The sequence below is a fragment of the Eutrigla gurnardus genome, assembly GCF_963514095.1.
Source record: "Eutrigla gurnardus genome assembly, chromosome: 8".
NCBI classification, from domain to species: domain Eukaryota; kingdom Metazoa; phylum Chordata; class Actinopteri; order Perciformes; family Triglidae; genus Eutrigla; species Eutrigla gurnardus.
Window position 1 is genome coordinate 11,558,775 of NC_139922.1, and position 17,935 is coordinate 11,576,709.

At 41.2% G+C, this 17,935-nt stretch overlaps 1 protein-coding gene across 1 annotated transcript; it reads left to right on the forward strand.

The window, feature by feature from the left end:
- The first annotated feature begins 8,723 nt into the window (after positions 1-8,723).
- On the forward strand, positions 8,724-15,934 carry LOC311016882 (glutathione synthetase-like). Its single transcript, XM_084014882.1, has 12 exons — positions 8,724-8,884; positions 10,258-10,333; positions 11,162-11,301; positions 11,764-11,818; positions 12,626-12,687; positions 13,048-13,119; positions 13,227-13,304; positions 14,623-14,689; positions 15,021-15,215; positions 15,297-15,378; positions 15,484-15,673; positions 15,782-15,934. The coding sequence occupies exons 1-12, from the start codon at positions 8,730-8,732 to the stop codon at positions 15,903-15,905; spliced, it is 1,296 nt and encodes a 431-aa protein (XP_083871008.1). The 5' UTR covers positions 8,724-8,729; the 3' UTR covers positions 15,906-15,934.
- Positions 15,935-17,935: the final 2,001 nt, after the last annotated feature.

The following is a 17,935-nucleotide window of genomic DNA, read 5'->3' on the forward strand; positions in this document are numbered from 1 at the left end:
GGAAGTGTCAAAGGGGAAACCAGTCTTCTTGGGGTGTTGTCTTCCTGGGATGGCCACTTCGTGGTCTGTCTTTGACTTCACCAGTCTCACGGACCTTGGTCCTAAGTTTGGAAATGGTACCAGGGCTGACACCAAATAATGCTGCCACTCTGCGTACCGGAAAACACCAGCTTCCACTTGCCCTGGCATGTTTATGCTTGGAGCACACACAAACTCAACAAAGTTGCAGGACCCATGCACACAAGTGCTGTCAATTAGGTGCCAAGCAGGTGCCAGTCACACACCTGTGACTGGTATACACCTGCCAGCACTTGAAGCTCAAAATGAGAGTGAATACCAACAGAAGAATGTTGCAGGGGATTTTGGCACATTTTTTTGGGCCACTACCCACACGGTTAGCTGTGTTGCTCATTCCATGAATGCATGATCCTTACAAGTTGGACCTCGTTGTAAAGGTGACTAATCAGGCTTTCCAATGATATAAAATACCAATTGGTATTATTAAAGGGGAGGAATAATCGACCGAAATAATGTTTACAAACGTTTTTTTGAGGAGTTTATATAGCGTTTTAGCACTGATTTAGCGGTTAGCATTGCCAGCTGTTGCTTACTAGCGAGCAATTGCTTACTAGCCATAATAAGTTGCTTCATTGTAAATTAAATTTTCATACTATATATAACTATATATTTATAACTATATATGTATATATCAGTGGTGGGCCGTTATCGGCGAGACTCTTATTGGGTGATGAAAAAAAATATCACCGTTAATCTATTCTCAAAGTTGGATTGGGTGCTGGGTCTAGGGATCCGGACTGCGAAGGAATATTTACTGTCCCTTTTAGTGGAAAAAAACATTAAAACATGCTGGCCGTATAGTGGCCGATATGAGCTGACCTCTCTCATCTCCGCACAGCACAGTGTAGACTTGCTCCGCAAGACGCGGCCACAGCAATCCTCACCGCGCGCCCCAGCCACGTTCTTCTTTGTGTACTTTACGCACTTGATGTTGTTCTGATGACCGTCCGCCTCTTGAACCACCACAATGTTGCTTTCTACTTTGAAAAATCGGAAAGTTGACACTGTATTTTGATAAGCTGTTGCACTCTTCAGACTCGTGGTGTGAGTGGAACCGGAACTGGTACTTTTATAATAAAAATGTGGCTGTGTGTCGAGTATTAGGACATGATGATGTAAGTACAATGATGACATGATGACGTAAGTACAATGATGACATGATGACGTAAGTACAACCGGCAATCGGGCCAAGGCCCGTTTGGGCTGGAGTCATGCCGAGCCATGCTAGGCAGCCTAAATTAATAAAATAAAGTTTGTTTTTTGATAAGCTGTGGAACTCTGAGTTAAAGGGATAGTTCAGAATTTTGGACATAAGACCTATTTTCCAACTCAGCCGGTGTGTTCGAGACGTCTGGAGACGTTTTCAAGAAATTTCATTCAGTTCTTCTAGTTGCCGAGTTCGCTTGTGCTATGGCTATCCCAAGTCAATGGTTCTAGCTAGCATGGCATTAAAAACACTCATACCGACTCCACAGTGCACCCGAGGCAAATCAATTGTAACGGCAGACTATCGATGTACATATGTGTTGATAGAATGTTTGAAATAAAACCAACCTTGCATTTTTAAGGATTTATGTCTCAGCAGCAGCAGCAGCAGCAGCAGCGTGTCATACTTCCTAGTAGGCTATGGCAGCGGCGGACTGATATCACCTAGCACTTATAAGTTACCGGTTCTATAATAGTTTGTTTACCTGCTGTCATTGCTACAGACGCAGAGTAGCCTGCAGTGCTAGTTTCTTCAATCTCACAGAAATGGCCACTTTTGGAGAATATACTGAAACTTTTGAAGACTCTGATGAGGAGTTTTTTTCCACCCAAACCCAACCGTACCTGTACGAGCCTGAATATACAGAGGAAGAATTGTGCGAGAGGGATGCTCAAAGGGCAGAACGTGAACGAGCGTCTGTGGAGACCGAGATAGCCCCTGCTGGAGCTGAGAACCGGGACCGAACAAACGGAGACTGGTTGTGCCAGGAGGGAATCCCCCGCAACGCGTCCGAGGGTTTACGGTTCTCCGGACGAAGCAGAGGTTCGGGTTCGCGGTGCGTAATTGTGGGTTGGCTGGGCCGTGGGCTGCCCGGTGTTTGCGTGAGGTCCAAGCGCTTGTCACCCAGGTCTGAGGGCATGAGGCCCGACAATTCGGCCCAGTTCGATTGCCTATTTACGGGCAGTATTTCGGGCGGCGCGTCATAGAGTTTTGAGTCCGACGGAGAGTCCGCATGTGTGGATTTGCGTGGCCATGTGCTGCCCGGTGTTTGTGTGAGGTCCAATCGCTTTTCAGGCAGCCTTGAGGGCATAAGGGCCGACAATTCGGCGGTGTTCAGGTGTGTATTTACCGGAGGGATTCCCCGCAACGCCTCTGAGGGTTTACGGTTCTCCGGACGGAGCAGAGGTTCGGCTTCGCGGTGCGTAATTGTGGGTTCGCGGGGCCGTGTGCTGCCCGGTGTTTGAGTGAGCTCCGAGGGCTTTTCAGACAGCCTTGGGGGCTTACGGGCCGACAAATCGGCGGTGTTCAGGTGTGTATTTACCGGCTGGATTCCGAGCAGCGCGTCTTAGAGTTTTGAGTCCGACGGAGCAAAGTAAAATTCCGCTGCTGCTGAGAAACTAGTCCCTCAAAAAATGGATGATTCATGCGATGCAAGGTTAGTTTTGTTTCAAATATTATTCTATCAACACAGATATGTACATCGACAGTCTAGTGTTTTAATTGATTTGCCTCGGGTGCACTGTGGAGTGGGCAAGACTGTTTTTAATGCCATGCTCACTAGAACCATTGACTTGCGCTAGCCATAGCACAAGTGAACTCGGCAACTAGAAGAACTGAATGAAATGTCTTGAAAACGTCTCCAGACGTCTCGAACACACCGGCTGAGTTGGAAAATAGGTCTTATGTCCTGAACTATCCCTTTAACCTATTTCTACCTGAATTTTTATGAACTATTAAAGGTTGTATCAGCGATTCTGGTTGCCCTCACTTCCGTTGCGAGATCCAAAACAAACAGAGCCAGCTAGCCACTCCCTCCCGTGTTTTGAAAATGATCATGGACGCGCATTTTCATGAACGTGCCACCCACCCCTTGTCTGTGATTGGTTGGAACAAAGTTTATTTTGCTTTTGAGGTGTTGATAGTACCATTTGTTTTTGTGTGCGATCTCGGAGCCTAGGCTGCCTAGAGAGACGCGTTTTTTTGACGGCATGCTTATGGGGCGGGCAGCTAGCGGATCGTGAGGTAAAAACAGATGAATGTGATCATTTATGTTTCAGCCCAGAATCGCTGATACAACCTTTAAGCTGTTGAAATTTGAGTAAACCTGTAACATATATTTTACTTGATAAAATAAAACAATATATGCACTCATATGTCGTGAGCTATCATAGTGTTTATCTGTAGCTATTAATGTGATGCTCATTATTTTCCAGCCATATTTTTCCGGCCCCTCATTTTGGTCTCCCTGATGTCGATGTCAAACAGGAAGGAGGAGCTGCTGAAGCCAGTCAGTGAACCAGCTGTTTATAAAACCAACAACATGGGGAGAAGTGGATACTGAGCTTTTTGTAGACCATTATTGTAGTTTCTGCAGTGCAGACGCATGTCAATTGCCGGTGCCGATAATCAGCTGTCAATCATCAGCAGGCACATTATAATGATGTAGCTTAGTGAAAGTCCGGTTGGATTCTCTGAGCACCATGGTCAACTTTTCCTAAATCCTTTTGAGTTCTCCTATCGCCTTTCCTTAACCCTGTTACATTTTCCCCAGAGGTCAAGGAATAGGAGTTAGGAATAGGAGTTAGGACCTATTTTTTTGACTATTCGACTGCAACCGTAGAGAATTTGAACAGCTCTTAACATGGCTGCCACTTTTCACTTCCGGGTCATTTTTTCAGTTGGGAACCTTCCTAAAAAAAAGACAGCCCTCTTGTCTTACTGAAAACCTGGCCTAATATAGGACCTGACCTAATCACCCTAACTGGTAGGGTACAAGTATGAGGCAGTAAAATGACTTATATAAATATATATACCCGTATAAACTTGTACTCAGCCTAGAAACTATTTGACAACTACTATTTAATTAATGCTAAATAATAAATCAAAGTACATCCAGGTTAACCCCCTCCTAACCCGGAAGTAGTAGCATTAGTAAAATTTGCGCAAGCAGGCCGTTCGTGCCTATACGGACACACCATAAAGACGCGACAGAGGACCCTGGTAAGACAACTTTTAAACACTTAAGACTCAATACGAATATAATATTTGTAACACATGAAATAGGCGGCTGAATAAGTCAAACGGAAAGGCCATCCGGAGCAAAAAAATATAGTCCTATATATTGAGGCAACGTTTTACTACATTGAGTGTACGAGATACAACTCATTCCCACATTTTAATTAATTTGTGACCACGAGATACAATTCGTTCCCACATTTTGGTTGATTTTTGGCTACGTTATTAGGCAGTGTCAATTCTTTTGATCAAGTATTTGATCTCATTATCTTATCAGAAGAGAATTACAGAGGTAAATTGAATTACTCCATAAACAATTATTAATCAGTCAATATCCAAGTATAAATCAATCTCATTATCTGAGTTGTGTATCCTCGATACATTGATATTAGTTTCTGCTCAGAAGAAATATTCATAGACGACTTGGCGATAAATTAACATTTATTTGTAATTCAATGTTTAGCAAGTGAGTAAATGGGTAATACATGAAGGTGATATGAAGTAACACAAAGTCAAAGGGCCCTAGTTTCGTGGCGCGGCGCAGGGTGGCGGAGCCGGCGCAATGCAAGTTTCGACCCGCGCAGCCTTGCGCACCGTCAGTTTGGCAGTTTGGTGGATCGCCTGCGCCAAGATGGGTGTGGCGGCGCAGCAGGGGGAGGCGTCACAGATTCAGCTTGGCGTAGCGGAAGTTTCGTGGTAAAAAGCCTCGCCGAGACTGCGCTGAAAGCTCGCCAGCTCCAACCTGGTCTACTTTCGGCGCAAGCCGTAAATAAAGTCCATTCATTCAATGCGAATCACAGCTGGCGGATCGGAAGTTTGGCGGACCGGCGCGCAGTGCGCACACGTCACCGAGACCTCACAGGCAGGTTTCCACAGTTCCAGGCACATTTAAATGCAATAAATAATCACAACAAACACTATTTAATGCAACTAATTGAATCAACACGTGTATTTATATCTATATAGATTGTCCCGTCACATCTGACGTCAGATCAAAGGCGGATGGCACGCGTAACGGAAACTCAGCCTCTCGGACCAAAACATCTCCCTCTCTCTCTCCTGTTTTTTATAATATCGGCATTGTTATTATTATGATACGCGCGCACAGCGCGTGATGAGCGTGGTGGGAGCGGCGGCGCTGCTTCTGTCATCGGGTTGTCAAGTGACGGATCTTGCACTGAACCTCCCCTAACGCATTAAAGGAGAGGAGAGGAGCTCATTTGATTGGTGAAGATCTGAATCGGCTGTATTAATCCCAGTCCACGCCTCGTCTCCTCCTCGTCTCCCACTCACGCCTTCTTCTCCTCCCTCTTTCCCACTTGCGCCGGTGGGCGAGACGGGAGGTGTGCCTGCGCGAGCCTGCGCGGTGCACGAAACTTGCAAAGTCCAGGCGGACACACCCCGTCGGCGCGGCGCAGGTGCGCTGAAAGCTGACTGCGCCTGGTCTACGAAACTAGGGGTGCAGTCGAATAGTCTTTTTTGCTTAGGAAGGTTCCTAACTGAAGAAGTGACCCGGAAGTAAACAAGTGGCCGCCATGATAAGAGCTGTTCGAATTCTCTAAATGCAAAGGAAAGGAGCTCCAATGCTTCCTTTCAGAGCTCCTTTAGCATAGGATGCAACGGACCTTCCTATGCGATAGGAAAGGAGATTACGCCGACCCACAATTCTTTGCGAGAGCAACATTTAAAGTGCCGCACACCTCGGCCGTTCATGAAAACAAACGTGCATTTACATATTTAACAATGACTTTCATGCAGACATATAGTAATTGGAATAGTGATAATAAATGTGTGTGGACAGTGATAATAATTGAATGGTTTTTTTAATTTTATTTCAATCGTGTTACAAATGTTTGACAAAAACGAAACTAAAACCACAAATGAAAAGTAAATAAAACGGTCAAACAGGAAGGAGGAGCTGCTGGACCTGAAGCCGGTCAGTGAACCAGCTGTTTATAAAACCAACATGTGGAGAAGTGGACGATGCGCTTTTTGTAGTCCATTATTGTAGTTTCTCCAGTGCAGACGCACGTCAATCACCGGTGCTGATCATCAGCTGTCAATCATCAGCGGCCGCGTTTTAATGACGTATCTTAGTGAAAGTCCGGTCGGATTCTCTGAGCACCGCGGTCGACTATTCCTAAATCCTTTTGAGTTCTCCTATCGCCTTTCCTTAACCCTGTGACGTTTTCCCCAGAGGTCAAGGAATAGGAGTTAGGAATAGGAGTTAGGACCTTATTTTTTGACTATTCGACTGCACCCCAAGTATACCCTGTGCTCGCTGTCTTCGGTCTTTGGAAGTAAATAAACAAACTCTTTTGGTACACAAGAACTGTGTCAGTCGGTATGAGTCTAATATAAGTGATAATTTATTAATGAGTTTTGCAATAGTGACGGAGTGAGTGGTCGAATATAAAGTGGGACGTATGAATCCTATGTTATCATATGCAAACCACCTATCTAAGAATCAAAATTAAGTTTGAAAATAACTAAGTTTGCCGTTGGACATCAACTATTGTCACAGCAGGAGCAGAGGGAATAGATGAAAGAAATGTCTAAACTACCCTTCATTCAATTATGTTTCATGAGAAAACTGTTGACAGGAGAGACCTAATATTTTGAATTTGTCCTATCAACAAGTGTATCTTCGTACTAGATGATTTTTTTCAAGAAACTCTGTGATGGTCAGGTGGGAAGATTTTCAGAAATTTGATGAAATTACACAGAACGACCCATTAACATCTTTATATCTAGAGTATATAATCAATATATTTCTGTAACAATTAATGGATTATATAATTTATTTGTGAAGGGGCTCACATTCCATCTTTGCTGTTTGTTTGTTTGGAGAGTTCCTGCCTCCTTGTGGTCAAAAATGATATTGTATTCTAACAATGTATACGTAATATGACAGGAGTCATTTGTAGTGAATTATCACCCGACTCTGCAGTTCCCCTCAGCACCACAGTGCTTTCAGCTCATCATTTTGGTTTTAAAGCCTGAAACCTGAATGTTGTTGACGTTGTTACCAGCATCTTCTCTCAGTTAAAAAAAGGTATCATATCTTCTTAAAAGATGAGTGGGTCGTAATTATTTTATTTACATTTTTCACAATTTCTGTTCATAACATTACATCAGTATAATTTATTCTAGTCCGATATGGAGCTAGAACAGTCTCATAATTCATAAATGCACACAGAAATTCATAAATGCACAAAAAAGATTTACAAATGTATTTGGGGATTTGTATATACATGTGACTCAAAACACAAATACATTTTCAATGCACACACAAATATGTTTCATTTCATATGTAAGTAAAAAATATTCACATATAAAAAACAAGATTCATAAACATATTTCCAATGCACACACAAATCTAAAAAAAAATCACAAATACATGAATGTTAAAGTATTTGCAATCTTCATCAAATACGCATTTGGGGCTTGTTACATTCATATATGAACTGTTGGACCTGTATTTACAAAGTGCTTTTAATTTGTAAACCTCCCTGCATTTGTGTGTGAAACTTTTGAGACTCCCCTGACGTGACTCTGATCCACAAATGCGTTTTTTCTAAGAGGAGGTTGTCTGTAGGCAATCAGATGTCTCCCTCCTTTACAGCCAATCACGTGAGTGTCTCCCCCAAAAGTCTAAAACACAACTCCGCCCGCAGCGGTTCATCTTCCCCAGAATGAGGGAATAAATTACTTCCATAAAATGCTTCTTTATAAAAGAAAAATAGATATTTATATAACTGTACACCTAATCTATACAGCATAAAGACAGGGAGCACAGGAAGAAGGGAAACTATCTCCAGAAATAAGGTCGATTCTGGCTCTAGCACCCATATCCCTCCAACGCAACGCACTCACGTGATTGGCTGTAAAGGAGGGAGACATCTGATTGGCTACAGACAACCTCCTCTTAGAAAAAACGCATTTGTGGATCAGAGTCACGTCAGGGGAGTCTCAAAAGTTTCACACACAAATGCAGGGAGGTTTACAAATTAAAAGCACTTTGTAAATACAGGTCCAACAGTTCATATATGAATGTAACAAGCCCCAAATGCGTATTTGATGAAGATTGCAAATACTTTAACATTCATGTATTTGTGATTTTTTTTTAGATTTGTGTGTGCATTGGAAATATGTTTATGAATCTTGTTTTTTATATGTGAATATTTTTTACTTACATATGAAATGAAACATATTTGTGTGTGCATTGAAAATGTATTTGTGTTTTGAGTCACATGTATATACAAATCCCCAAATACATTTGTAAATCTTTTTTGTGCATTTATGAATTTCTGTGTGCATTTATGAATTATGAGACTGTTCTAGCTCCATAGTCCGACCCCCTCTCCAACACTTATTTGTCTTATCTTTCCTGATTGTTCTTAAAACAATGGTTCACTCCATTTGTGTCATGTTCCAGGTCGTGACCTACGCTCCGTTCACACTCTTCCCCTCTCCTGTGCCCAAAGCCGCCCTCCTCCAAGCTCTGGCAGTGCAGACTCACTTCAACACACTGGTGGACAAGGTCAGCCAGGACCCAGACTTTCTGGAAGAGGGTCTTGCAGGGTACAATAACATTTTGCTTATTTTTTTTCTGTAAAACTCTCCTTGAATTCTAGCCCTTAAATCTCATAAACATGAAACCAAATGACTGTTTCCAGCTAATATAGAACAAGATTTGATTCATATAGGGCCCTATTTTAGCCGTCTGAAACGCAAAGTGTCTTTGTTGGTGGATCTCAGACACTGTAACGGCGGATAAATGACTCTTGCACCTGATGCAAATATTATATATATATATATATATATATATATATATATATATATACAGTATATATATACAGTATATATATATATATATATATATATATATATATATATATATATATATATATATATATATATATATATATATATATATACATATATATAGTGACATAGCGATGTTAATTTGATCAGTCAACCTCTACAATGATCCTGAATAATTTGGGTGAATGTGTACGTTAGATAAATGCCTATTTGTTCATTTTGTCATAGACTCCACAATGATTTTCCCAGTGTTGAAAAATGTTTTCTTGTAACGGTCTATATAGCCAAGCATGCGCCCTTAAAATAGCATCTAAATAACACTCCACTGACTTAAAACCATGTTTTACCTGGTCTGTGGCCGAATTGTTTTCTGAAACACCAAAATAGCACCAAGGGAAATCGGACCGGACCACGCCTCAATTTTTTGCTGACACGCCCGGAAACGCAAGTTCATTTCCTATCTTACAGATGTGCGTATCTGGCAGGTTTTGCTAAAACTCTGGGTTTGTTAACCCTGAGAAGAGGGATACTCTGATTGTTCCATTCCAGAAAGAGAGTGAACTTAATTAGTTACCATGGTAACTGACCTAGCAAGCCCAAAGGAGTGACATCAGCAGGGGTAGGTAACTTACAAAGTTAAACTATTCCAGCCTATTAGGATGGATCAGAGGGCATCAACTCCTCTTTTGCCTATTGGCTAGATGGACCCTCAATCCACCAAAGTGACCAATTAGAAGAAGTAGGTAAGTCCCGGTGAAAGGGCTTCAAAAAGGTGCGCACAGCCGGAGAAGGGGATGGAATTTCCTAAAACGCCAGGAATTCAGCAGAAGTCTGCCAGAAATTGGGAAGACCGACTGTGGCCAAGTTGCTCCTGACGCAGGCTGGTCATCTGTTTCAATACAGTAAAGACAAAGACACACAAAAGTGTTGGCACTGGACCATCTTCCAGTTAACATTGAATACATTTAGCAGACTTTGTAGTCACCATGACTTTCCACTTCAGTAATGGAGGCACTGCTAGATGGCGGAACACAAAGCAGTGACTGGATTAATCTATACCAACATGAAATCCAAAGTACAGTGCTTCATAATGTATAGCATTTGATGATTTGTCTCCTTCCACATCACAGTACTATCCGGTCAGATGATTTCACCGCTAAGTTGTTTAGCATATACAGACAAGTGCAGCAAGAAGGTGGGACACAGGTAAGAAACTTGACTTCTCGTGATAACCTGGCTGTGAAACAGGATTTGCACTCTTAAACAAAGCTGGTGTTGTTGACATTTATCTTACAGTCAGTAAATCCAAAAAGACCAAAACCGTAAATATGTCTCTGAATGGCTACTTAAGCAGTAGTAAATGCTGAATTTGTTATTGATGCACTTTTGGTGCACAAGTGAAGTGAAGCAAAGTCCAACCATCTTGATCGCCCCCTGGTGGATGGCTGCAATATAGGTCAAAAGTTAGAGGATGAGACACGGGAAAAACTAAGCGATACAGTATTTAGCACACATTTGTGTAATTTCAGGTAGTTTGATACCTATACTCATAAACTGTGCAGTTCTAATACATAATCAATGTTCACATCACACATTTGTATGTTCAAGTGATCATTTTTCTATTCAATTTGGTTTAAATTAGTAAAATAATCATGGCCATGGTTGACTGTTGAAGTAGTTGTTGCGGAACACGTCATGTTTTAATATCAGTCAGTGGTCAGACAGAAGAGTTCTCCGAAACAGATCACAAGTCTGTGGAATAGATCATTCAGTAATTTGATCTTTCAATATCTTGTAAGTTTTGTTTGAATTATCCTGTGTTTTGCCCCAGTGCCCCCCCTATGTTTGGATCTGTTTTGTTAGTTTAACCCTTATTAAAATAAACCTTTTTTTCATCCACCTGTTTGCCTGCATTTTACTGGAATGTAAGGAATTAATGATCATTATCATGTGCAGCTTGTAGTGATATTTATTATTTTTGGAGTAGTTGATTCTCTGAGTGAATTTTGAACTCTAACTGTATCTTCTCTCCAGTCTATTGTTGTGGGCGTAAACAGGTGTGACTACATGGTGGATCAGAGGGAGGATGTGACTTCTTCCCTGAAACAAATAGAGATCAACACTATTGCTGCTAGTGGATTTAGCGTGTCTGAGCGTCTCCCTGGGGTGCACAGGTATCTGAGAAGTGTTTTTGTTAACTACTCATCAGTTTAACAGGGAGTGGTGTGTTGATCAAGTATATAGTTGTTTTTAAGATTCATTTAAATTTATGTTGAGAACGGTATAATTCATTCTAAACCTAAGCCTCAAACCGGTCGCCTGGATTTATTTCGTTGTTTTGGCTGTGAAGGTGTCAGAAAATGTCCTTTGTGCCAATTATTTTGGCCCTTTTTTTCAGGGAAGAATTCAATTTCAATATCTTTTATTTATCATTATGTTATAAATGCTTAAAACAGTGTGTAATAAAACAAAAAATCATTTTTTTACATTTATATTCATAAACTGTAAATGTACTCAAGAAAACATTAACATTACAAAAATGAACTTTCAGATATTTTACATTATTTCAAATTCCATTGTCAATTTCTGTCGCCGGTGTGACAAATGCAAATCTAATGTTTCCTCTGGTCTTTCAGACACATACTGAGGTCAGTTGGTCTTTTGGAAGAGAGCAAGTGTATCCAGGATACCAGCAGCAGCAGTGGCGTGCACAGGTAGACACTAGGTGGTGCCAAAGCACCTGCCCTTGCCCTCTGGACCAAGCAAGTGCCCTTTTGAAAGTTCGTTTTTTTCACACAAAGAAACACGAGACAATCCGTTCAATTTTCAAAATAAAAGCAGTGTGAACACGCCTCAGTTGCCAAGCTGCAACTTGCATTTATTTGTCTCTGTTGTGAAGTAGCCGGTCTCAACGCCACACAGCTGGGCATAAATTATCGGCTGCTCACAAGCTAGACGCTACCCAAAATCAGTAATAGATATGACATGATGATGACCACCGGTAGAGTTTGTCATTGGTATCCTACAGCATGTGAATCTATCTGTATACTTACTTAAGATGAATATTTAGTAGGCTATTGTGTAGGTTTACATTAGGCTAGGCCTACATAATTAACACTTGCAGTAATGTATTTGCTAAATGACAAACAGGCAATACCCAATTGCCTGCAGAAAAAGTAGCCCTGTGCCTTGTTGAAATATAACCAAACAGTCTTATTCATATTGTTGGTCTCTTTTTATTTACCAATTGCAGCATAATGCCTAGAAAGGAGAGGATAAGAAGGGAAAAAGAAAGGGAGCTACAGCAGGCAGCCCAGGGGAGCAGCTCTGTGGGAAATAAAACAATAGCATATAACGTTCAACATGTGCCTGTAATGTTTATTTATTTTTTAAATCTCACACTGCCATAATAAGGCAGCCGTCAGTTCTACATGCCGCATAAAGTGCCCTTATTTTTCACTGAGCACCTGCCCCCCAAAATGTCTGTGCACGCCACTGAGCAGCAGTCATGGAATAAGAGGTGCTCTCGCCAAGGCCTGGGAGCTCTACGGCCAACAGAAGTAAGTGATGGTGGAGGTCAACATAACAGAGTGTATAAACAAAATGTTGAGAAGGGAAAAATATATTTAATAGACATCGATTACATTTGATAAACATACAATGTAAAAATATCTTGTTGGGGGAAGTTTGTAAAAATGTGATGGGCGTTCAAGAATCAGGGTCACTTCTTGCATGTTTACCACATGTGTTTTTCTCTCTCCTTTAAATACATATCCATATGATTTGGTTCGGCGTTTACCCTCAGTTAAAACACTATAACAAAATGTTAAAATCGTTGGAACTGCTATAACATTTCTTTATATTTTCTTTGCTTTCACACTTATAACCAAGTGGTAATAAATGTGATGCTCTCCATGCAGGGCAGTAATCCTGTTCCTGGTTGGGGAAGTCAAACTCAGTCACCGTTTCATTGAGAAAGAGCTAAGGAGGAGGTACACAAAGAGTTCAAGAAATATGTGATGACAGCATGAATACACAACATTTCTTCAGCAGGAACTTTATAGATTATAAACACATATCATTTGTGCTTTCTGCGCAGGAATATTCGTGTTATCCGCAGAAAATTTGCAGATGTGTCCAGGAGAGGATCCCTTGATGGTGCCAAACATTTGTTTATGTGAGTTGCATTTATTTCTTACAGTTGTGAAACATGGAGTTGAATTGCAAGCAACAGAGTGATTAAGGGATGCAGAGGACGGAGCTAAAATACAATTGGAGAGCTTTAGAAGTGCTGTAGGCAGATTGTTTTACCTTCTGAACGAGGAAGACTCGCTGTCTTATCAGGGTCATGGAACACAGATGAAGACTCAAACGCTGACGCAGACAAATGGAGTGGCAGGAACAAAGATTTAATAAGAAATGAAAACAGGAACGCAGACTGTAACATTAAGAACCGAATCACACAGTGTAGATTAAATGTGTAATAAATCCAAAAGGGCACATTGTTGAACTTGCTTGTCGCTCTTTATTAGCCATGCACATCGAATGCAGCATTTTGCCTTTTATTAAACCACTGTTTCTACCACATTCAAAGTAGACACACAGACACATGATGTCCATTAGCAACGATTTTGGCTGGACAGACTGATTCACTTTACAAATTTAGGATTGAGTTTGCAATCAGCCGATTACTAGCACAAGGACGCAGGCAGGCTGGAAATGAATGCACAGTGGTGCCTGATGTAGAATGGCGAGTTGGAACGCGGCAACGCCATCTATGTTATTGTGTCAACAAATATCGATATTTGTCTTACTGTATATCGACATTTTGCTTGAAAATATCGATATAACTTTTGGTCCATATCGCCCAGCCCTACGTGGGGTGTTGCGAAGGTTGAGGAGAGCTACATAAAGGTCAGACACATCACGAGCACATTTATGCACGCACCTACGAGTCTACTAGCACTAAGTACTCTTTGTCATGCATCTCAAAAATGTCAGCCGCATTGATGGCCCATGGCAGATTAGGGACCTTGTGGAGGAGCAGAGGTTCCTTTTGTTGGTGTGGCTTTAGGGCGTTACGTCTGGACACCCAAAACAGCACCAACTCAGCTCTGTGCTTTGTGGCCTTGACACTAGGGTGGGCCTGGTGGAGTGGAGTTGCTGCAGGTAGTATTTTTGGAGAGAGTGAGGAATTATAAATCGTTGACCCCGCAAGGACAGTCCATCGTCACTTGTTATCCCCCGCATGTGGAAGTCCTTTAGATGAAACAGGCCAGCCTTTTGAGATGACGTCGGACAGGCTCCTGCATGTGTGGTCAGTAACTGGCTTGTGAGCTTGCTAATGTTAAATTGCTAATTCCACTATGTTTACATGGTGACATTACACTGCAGGCGTTATTCTTTTTTTTTTTTTTTCATTAAATGCTACACTTTAAATTGTTTAAATTAAGATATTTGTGATGTCTTAAAATGTTTTAACTGTATCTTTGCAGAGATGAGTTGGAGGTAGCTGTTGTGTACTTCCGCTATGGCTACATGCCAGATCACTACACTGAACAGGTAATATATATCAATACTTCTGTGTTACTTTAAACTACATTAATTCATTTTTCACTTTGGGGCAGCAGATACTTCCTGTAAACACAATATTGACATCACGTTATAAAGTTGCGAGGGTAAACAGTGGCTTATTTGTAAAGCCTAGATACATTCATAAAAATAAAAAACCTAAATATTAAGAAACAAGAAAGTACGCATCATAAAATCTATCATGTCCAGTCACTGAATCATTAAAATAGAAGAAGTCTTTATTGATTAACCAGTTAAATTGATGTGAAGAAATATTTCTAGTTGAGAGTGATTTCTAACTCTGAATTCTTGTATGGTGTAGAGTTGGGATGCCCGTCTCCTGATGGAGCGCTCTCTGGCTGTGAAATGTCCAGATATCAGCACTCACCTGGCTGGAACCAAGAAGGTCCAGCAGGTGCTAGCCAGACCTGGAGTTCTGGAGAGGTTCTTCCCCGACCAGCCCCAAGAAGTGGAGCAGCTCAGAGCAACGTTCACTGGCCTCTACACTCTAGACATGGTGAGAAAACAGCACATACCACACAGCTGTAAGAGATCAAATTAAGTAAGAATAATGAGAGAATCCGTTTTAACACTCCAGGGCCCAGAGGGTGACCAGGCCGTGGCCATGGCTTTGGCCGACCCAGATAAGTTTGTCCTGAAGCCTCAGAGAGAAGGAGGAGGTAAGATGATGTCAGCATGAAATCTGAAGTCACTGACTGCAACAGCTATCATTGCCAAAGTTAAGACTACACATGACCTCACATGTCTCTGCTTCACCACTTCAGGGAACAATTATTATGGAAAGGACATTGTTAAAATACTACAGGAGGATAAAAGTGGCAAAAGGAGAGCTGCTTATATTCTGATGGACAAGATCCGTCCCCAAACGGAACAGAACATCCTGCTGAGGAGAGGACTTCCGGTCAAACTCTCCTCTGTTTGTTGTGAAATAGGAATTTACGGAGCCTATGTGAGGTACAGGACATAGAGCGATACAGAATGCATGTGTCATAAAGGAAAAATCATACAGGAATAGATTCATGAACATTAATCTCACTTGCATGCATTTGTGTCTTCATACAGGCACCGAAGAGAACTTGTCCTCAATGAGGCCATTGGCCATATTTTGAGGACTAAGAGCATCGAACACAATGACGCAGGGGTTTGTAATGGAGTTAGTGTGTTCGACAGTCCGCTCATCATCTGAGCACTCCGTCTCTACAGTTATAGTTGTTGCTGTTTTTTTTTTTTTTTTATCAAAATGAAGCAGCTTGCTGTTCCACAGCTGAACACTGGGTGTCAGCATAACCAAAGGTGTGTTTTTCTATATACAGTAAACACACCACCAGAGTTCATACCAGGTAAACAAGGCTGCAATTTATGCACGTTTGTGTATGTCAAAAGTATATCTACGCACATACTTTAAGATTCAACAATGCGAGGAAGTTCTTCACACTTCACTGATGCAAACACATTTTAAACCTATTATAAGATGTTTCTCTGACTTTAACCTAATTGTTCTGAAGATTTTTATATGCAAGTACGGAAGTCACATAACGAAAGTCAATGTTGACATGAAAAGCTGGGCAGTGGTTCCACTTGTCTTTTCAATGTTTCTTTTATGATCCACCTCAGCTGAGAACTCTGCTGTGTCGGCATAAGCGTGTCCAAGCAGCACACTCTAATGCAAGCTGCCAGATTGGATGCATATTCCATGGTCAATGGAGCAGCTGTATAACGGTGGATAAACGTCCTATAAATTCTTCACAATAAAAGCCCCCCGTTATTTTTGCTGCTGATTCTTACTCCCTGCAGTGTCAGTAGACTTGTTTTATTAAAGAGAGGCCGCTACCAATGTGAGATTCAAGTTCCAATCCTGGAATGTGCAAACAAACAAAGGCAGATTGACAAAAAGACAAGTTTAACCACTGTCACTAGTCCTGGCTCACGTTTATGTGGTTTACGAATTTGTTATGTGGGTAATATTTGAATGTATTATGTGGTTTATATATGAATTGATTATGTGGGTTTAATATGGATTGATTACGTGGGTTATATATAAATTGATTATAATCAATTCATATATTACCAACGTATACTTTCTTAAGTGCCTTCTTAAGTGTGTAATATTTTCTTAAGTATGTAAGTGTCTATGAGAACAGCCTGAATAGCCAGAAAAAATAAAACCATTACCATCAAATTCAATGAGAGTATTAATTTACAACGGAAAAAAAAAAAAAAAAAAAAAACCTGTGTCATAAGTGTCAGGAACACACCTTTTAGCCAATCAGGATAAATCTCTTAAACAACATTCTTCACAGTAAAATCCAGCCTCAAACACTAACAATGATTTAAAATGAAGTATTCCTCTTCCTATTGTTGACCTCCTGTTTGGATTCCTTCTTAGCAATGAACAAATGTTTGGTGCTGACTTGCAAGTGTGACAGGTTCCAGTAAGTGTCCGGGGTCATCAAACAGAGACGGGGGTCGGCCGTCAGCCCCAGAGAATCTCCCACAGGAAACACTTCAGCACTGGCCGTTTCACTGCCAGAAATACCTCTGTGTTTTGTTCCCTGAAGCTGTGGTCCCAGTGAGGGGGTAACAGTGAGGTTACGGATGTGAATGTTGGCAATTAGCCTAGTTTACAATCCTCAATCCCATAATAATCATGTGCAATGTCACATGATTATTATGGAATTTTCCAACCAGTATCTACTTGTGTCTCTTGACACTTTTTACTTCAGAAGTGGAACTTCACCTTAATTAATTTAAGCATGTTATCTCCACGTTCAAGGAAAGTTCAAACAATATTTGTGAACATGAGCTACTCTCAACTCAAAGCCAGAAACCAGAGAATTAAGTCTCCAACTTGTGATGTCATCAAGCATGAAGTCTGGAGCTGCTCCAGTGTGACCACCCTCCTCCTCCATGTTGTTGGTTTATTGGTTTTTGATGATACACCTATTTTTTTGTAAGAGCCAGCTCGTTTTGTTGTTTATTTGGTACAGCATTTTTAGCCAGGTTGCAACAATACACCATGGATGGGAGACTGATTTTGTGTTTTCTTTAGTTAATGCATCTTTATACTGCTTCTCCTGCATGCTCTGTGTCATCTATAACATCTCTCCCAGGCGACAAAAGTGAAGCTAATCTAAAGTGCCTTAAGCTTGCGTTGTCTCTCCTGGCCATCAGGGGGCGACTCCACTTGTTGCAAAAAGAACCCTACTTCTCACTTGA

What these genes read in the sequence shown, in the direction of transcription:
- LOC311016882 (XM_084014882.1), top strand. Translation starts at nt 8,730, where the DNA reads ATGTTCCAGGTCGTGACCTACGCTCCGTTCACACTCTTCCCCTCTCCT. An exon ending in GCAAGTGTATCCAGGATACC is followed by an intron (nt 11,819 to 12,625) that starts AGCAGCAGCAGT and finishes TGCACGCCACTG; the next exon opens with AGCAGCAGTCATGGAATAAG. An exon ending in GAGCTCTACGGCCAACAGAA is followed by an intron (nt 12,688 to 13,047) that starts GTAAGTGATGGT and finishes CTCTCCATGCAG; the next exon opens with GGCAGTAATCCTGTTCCTGG.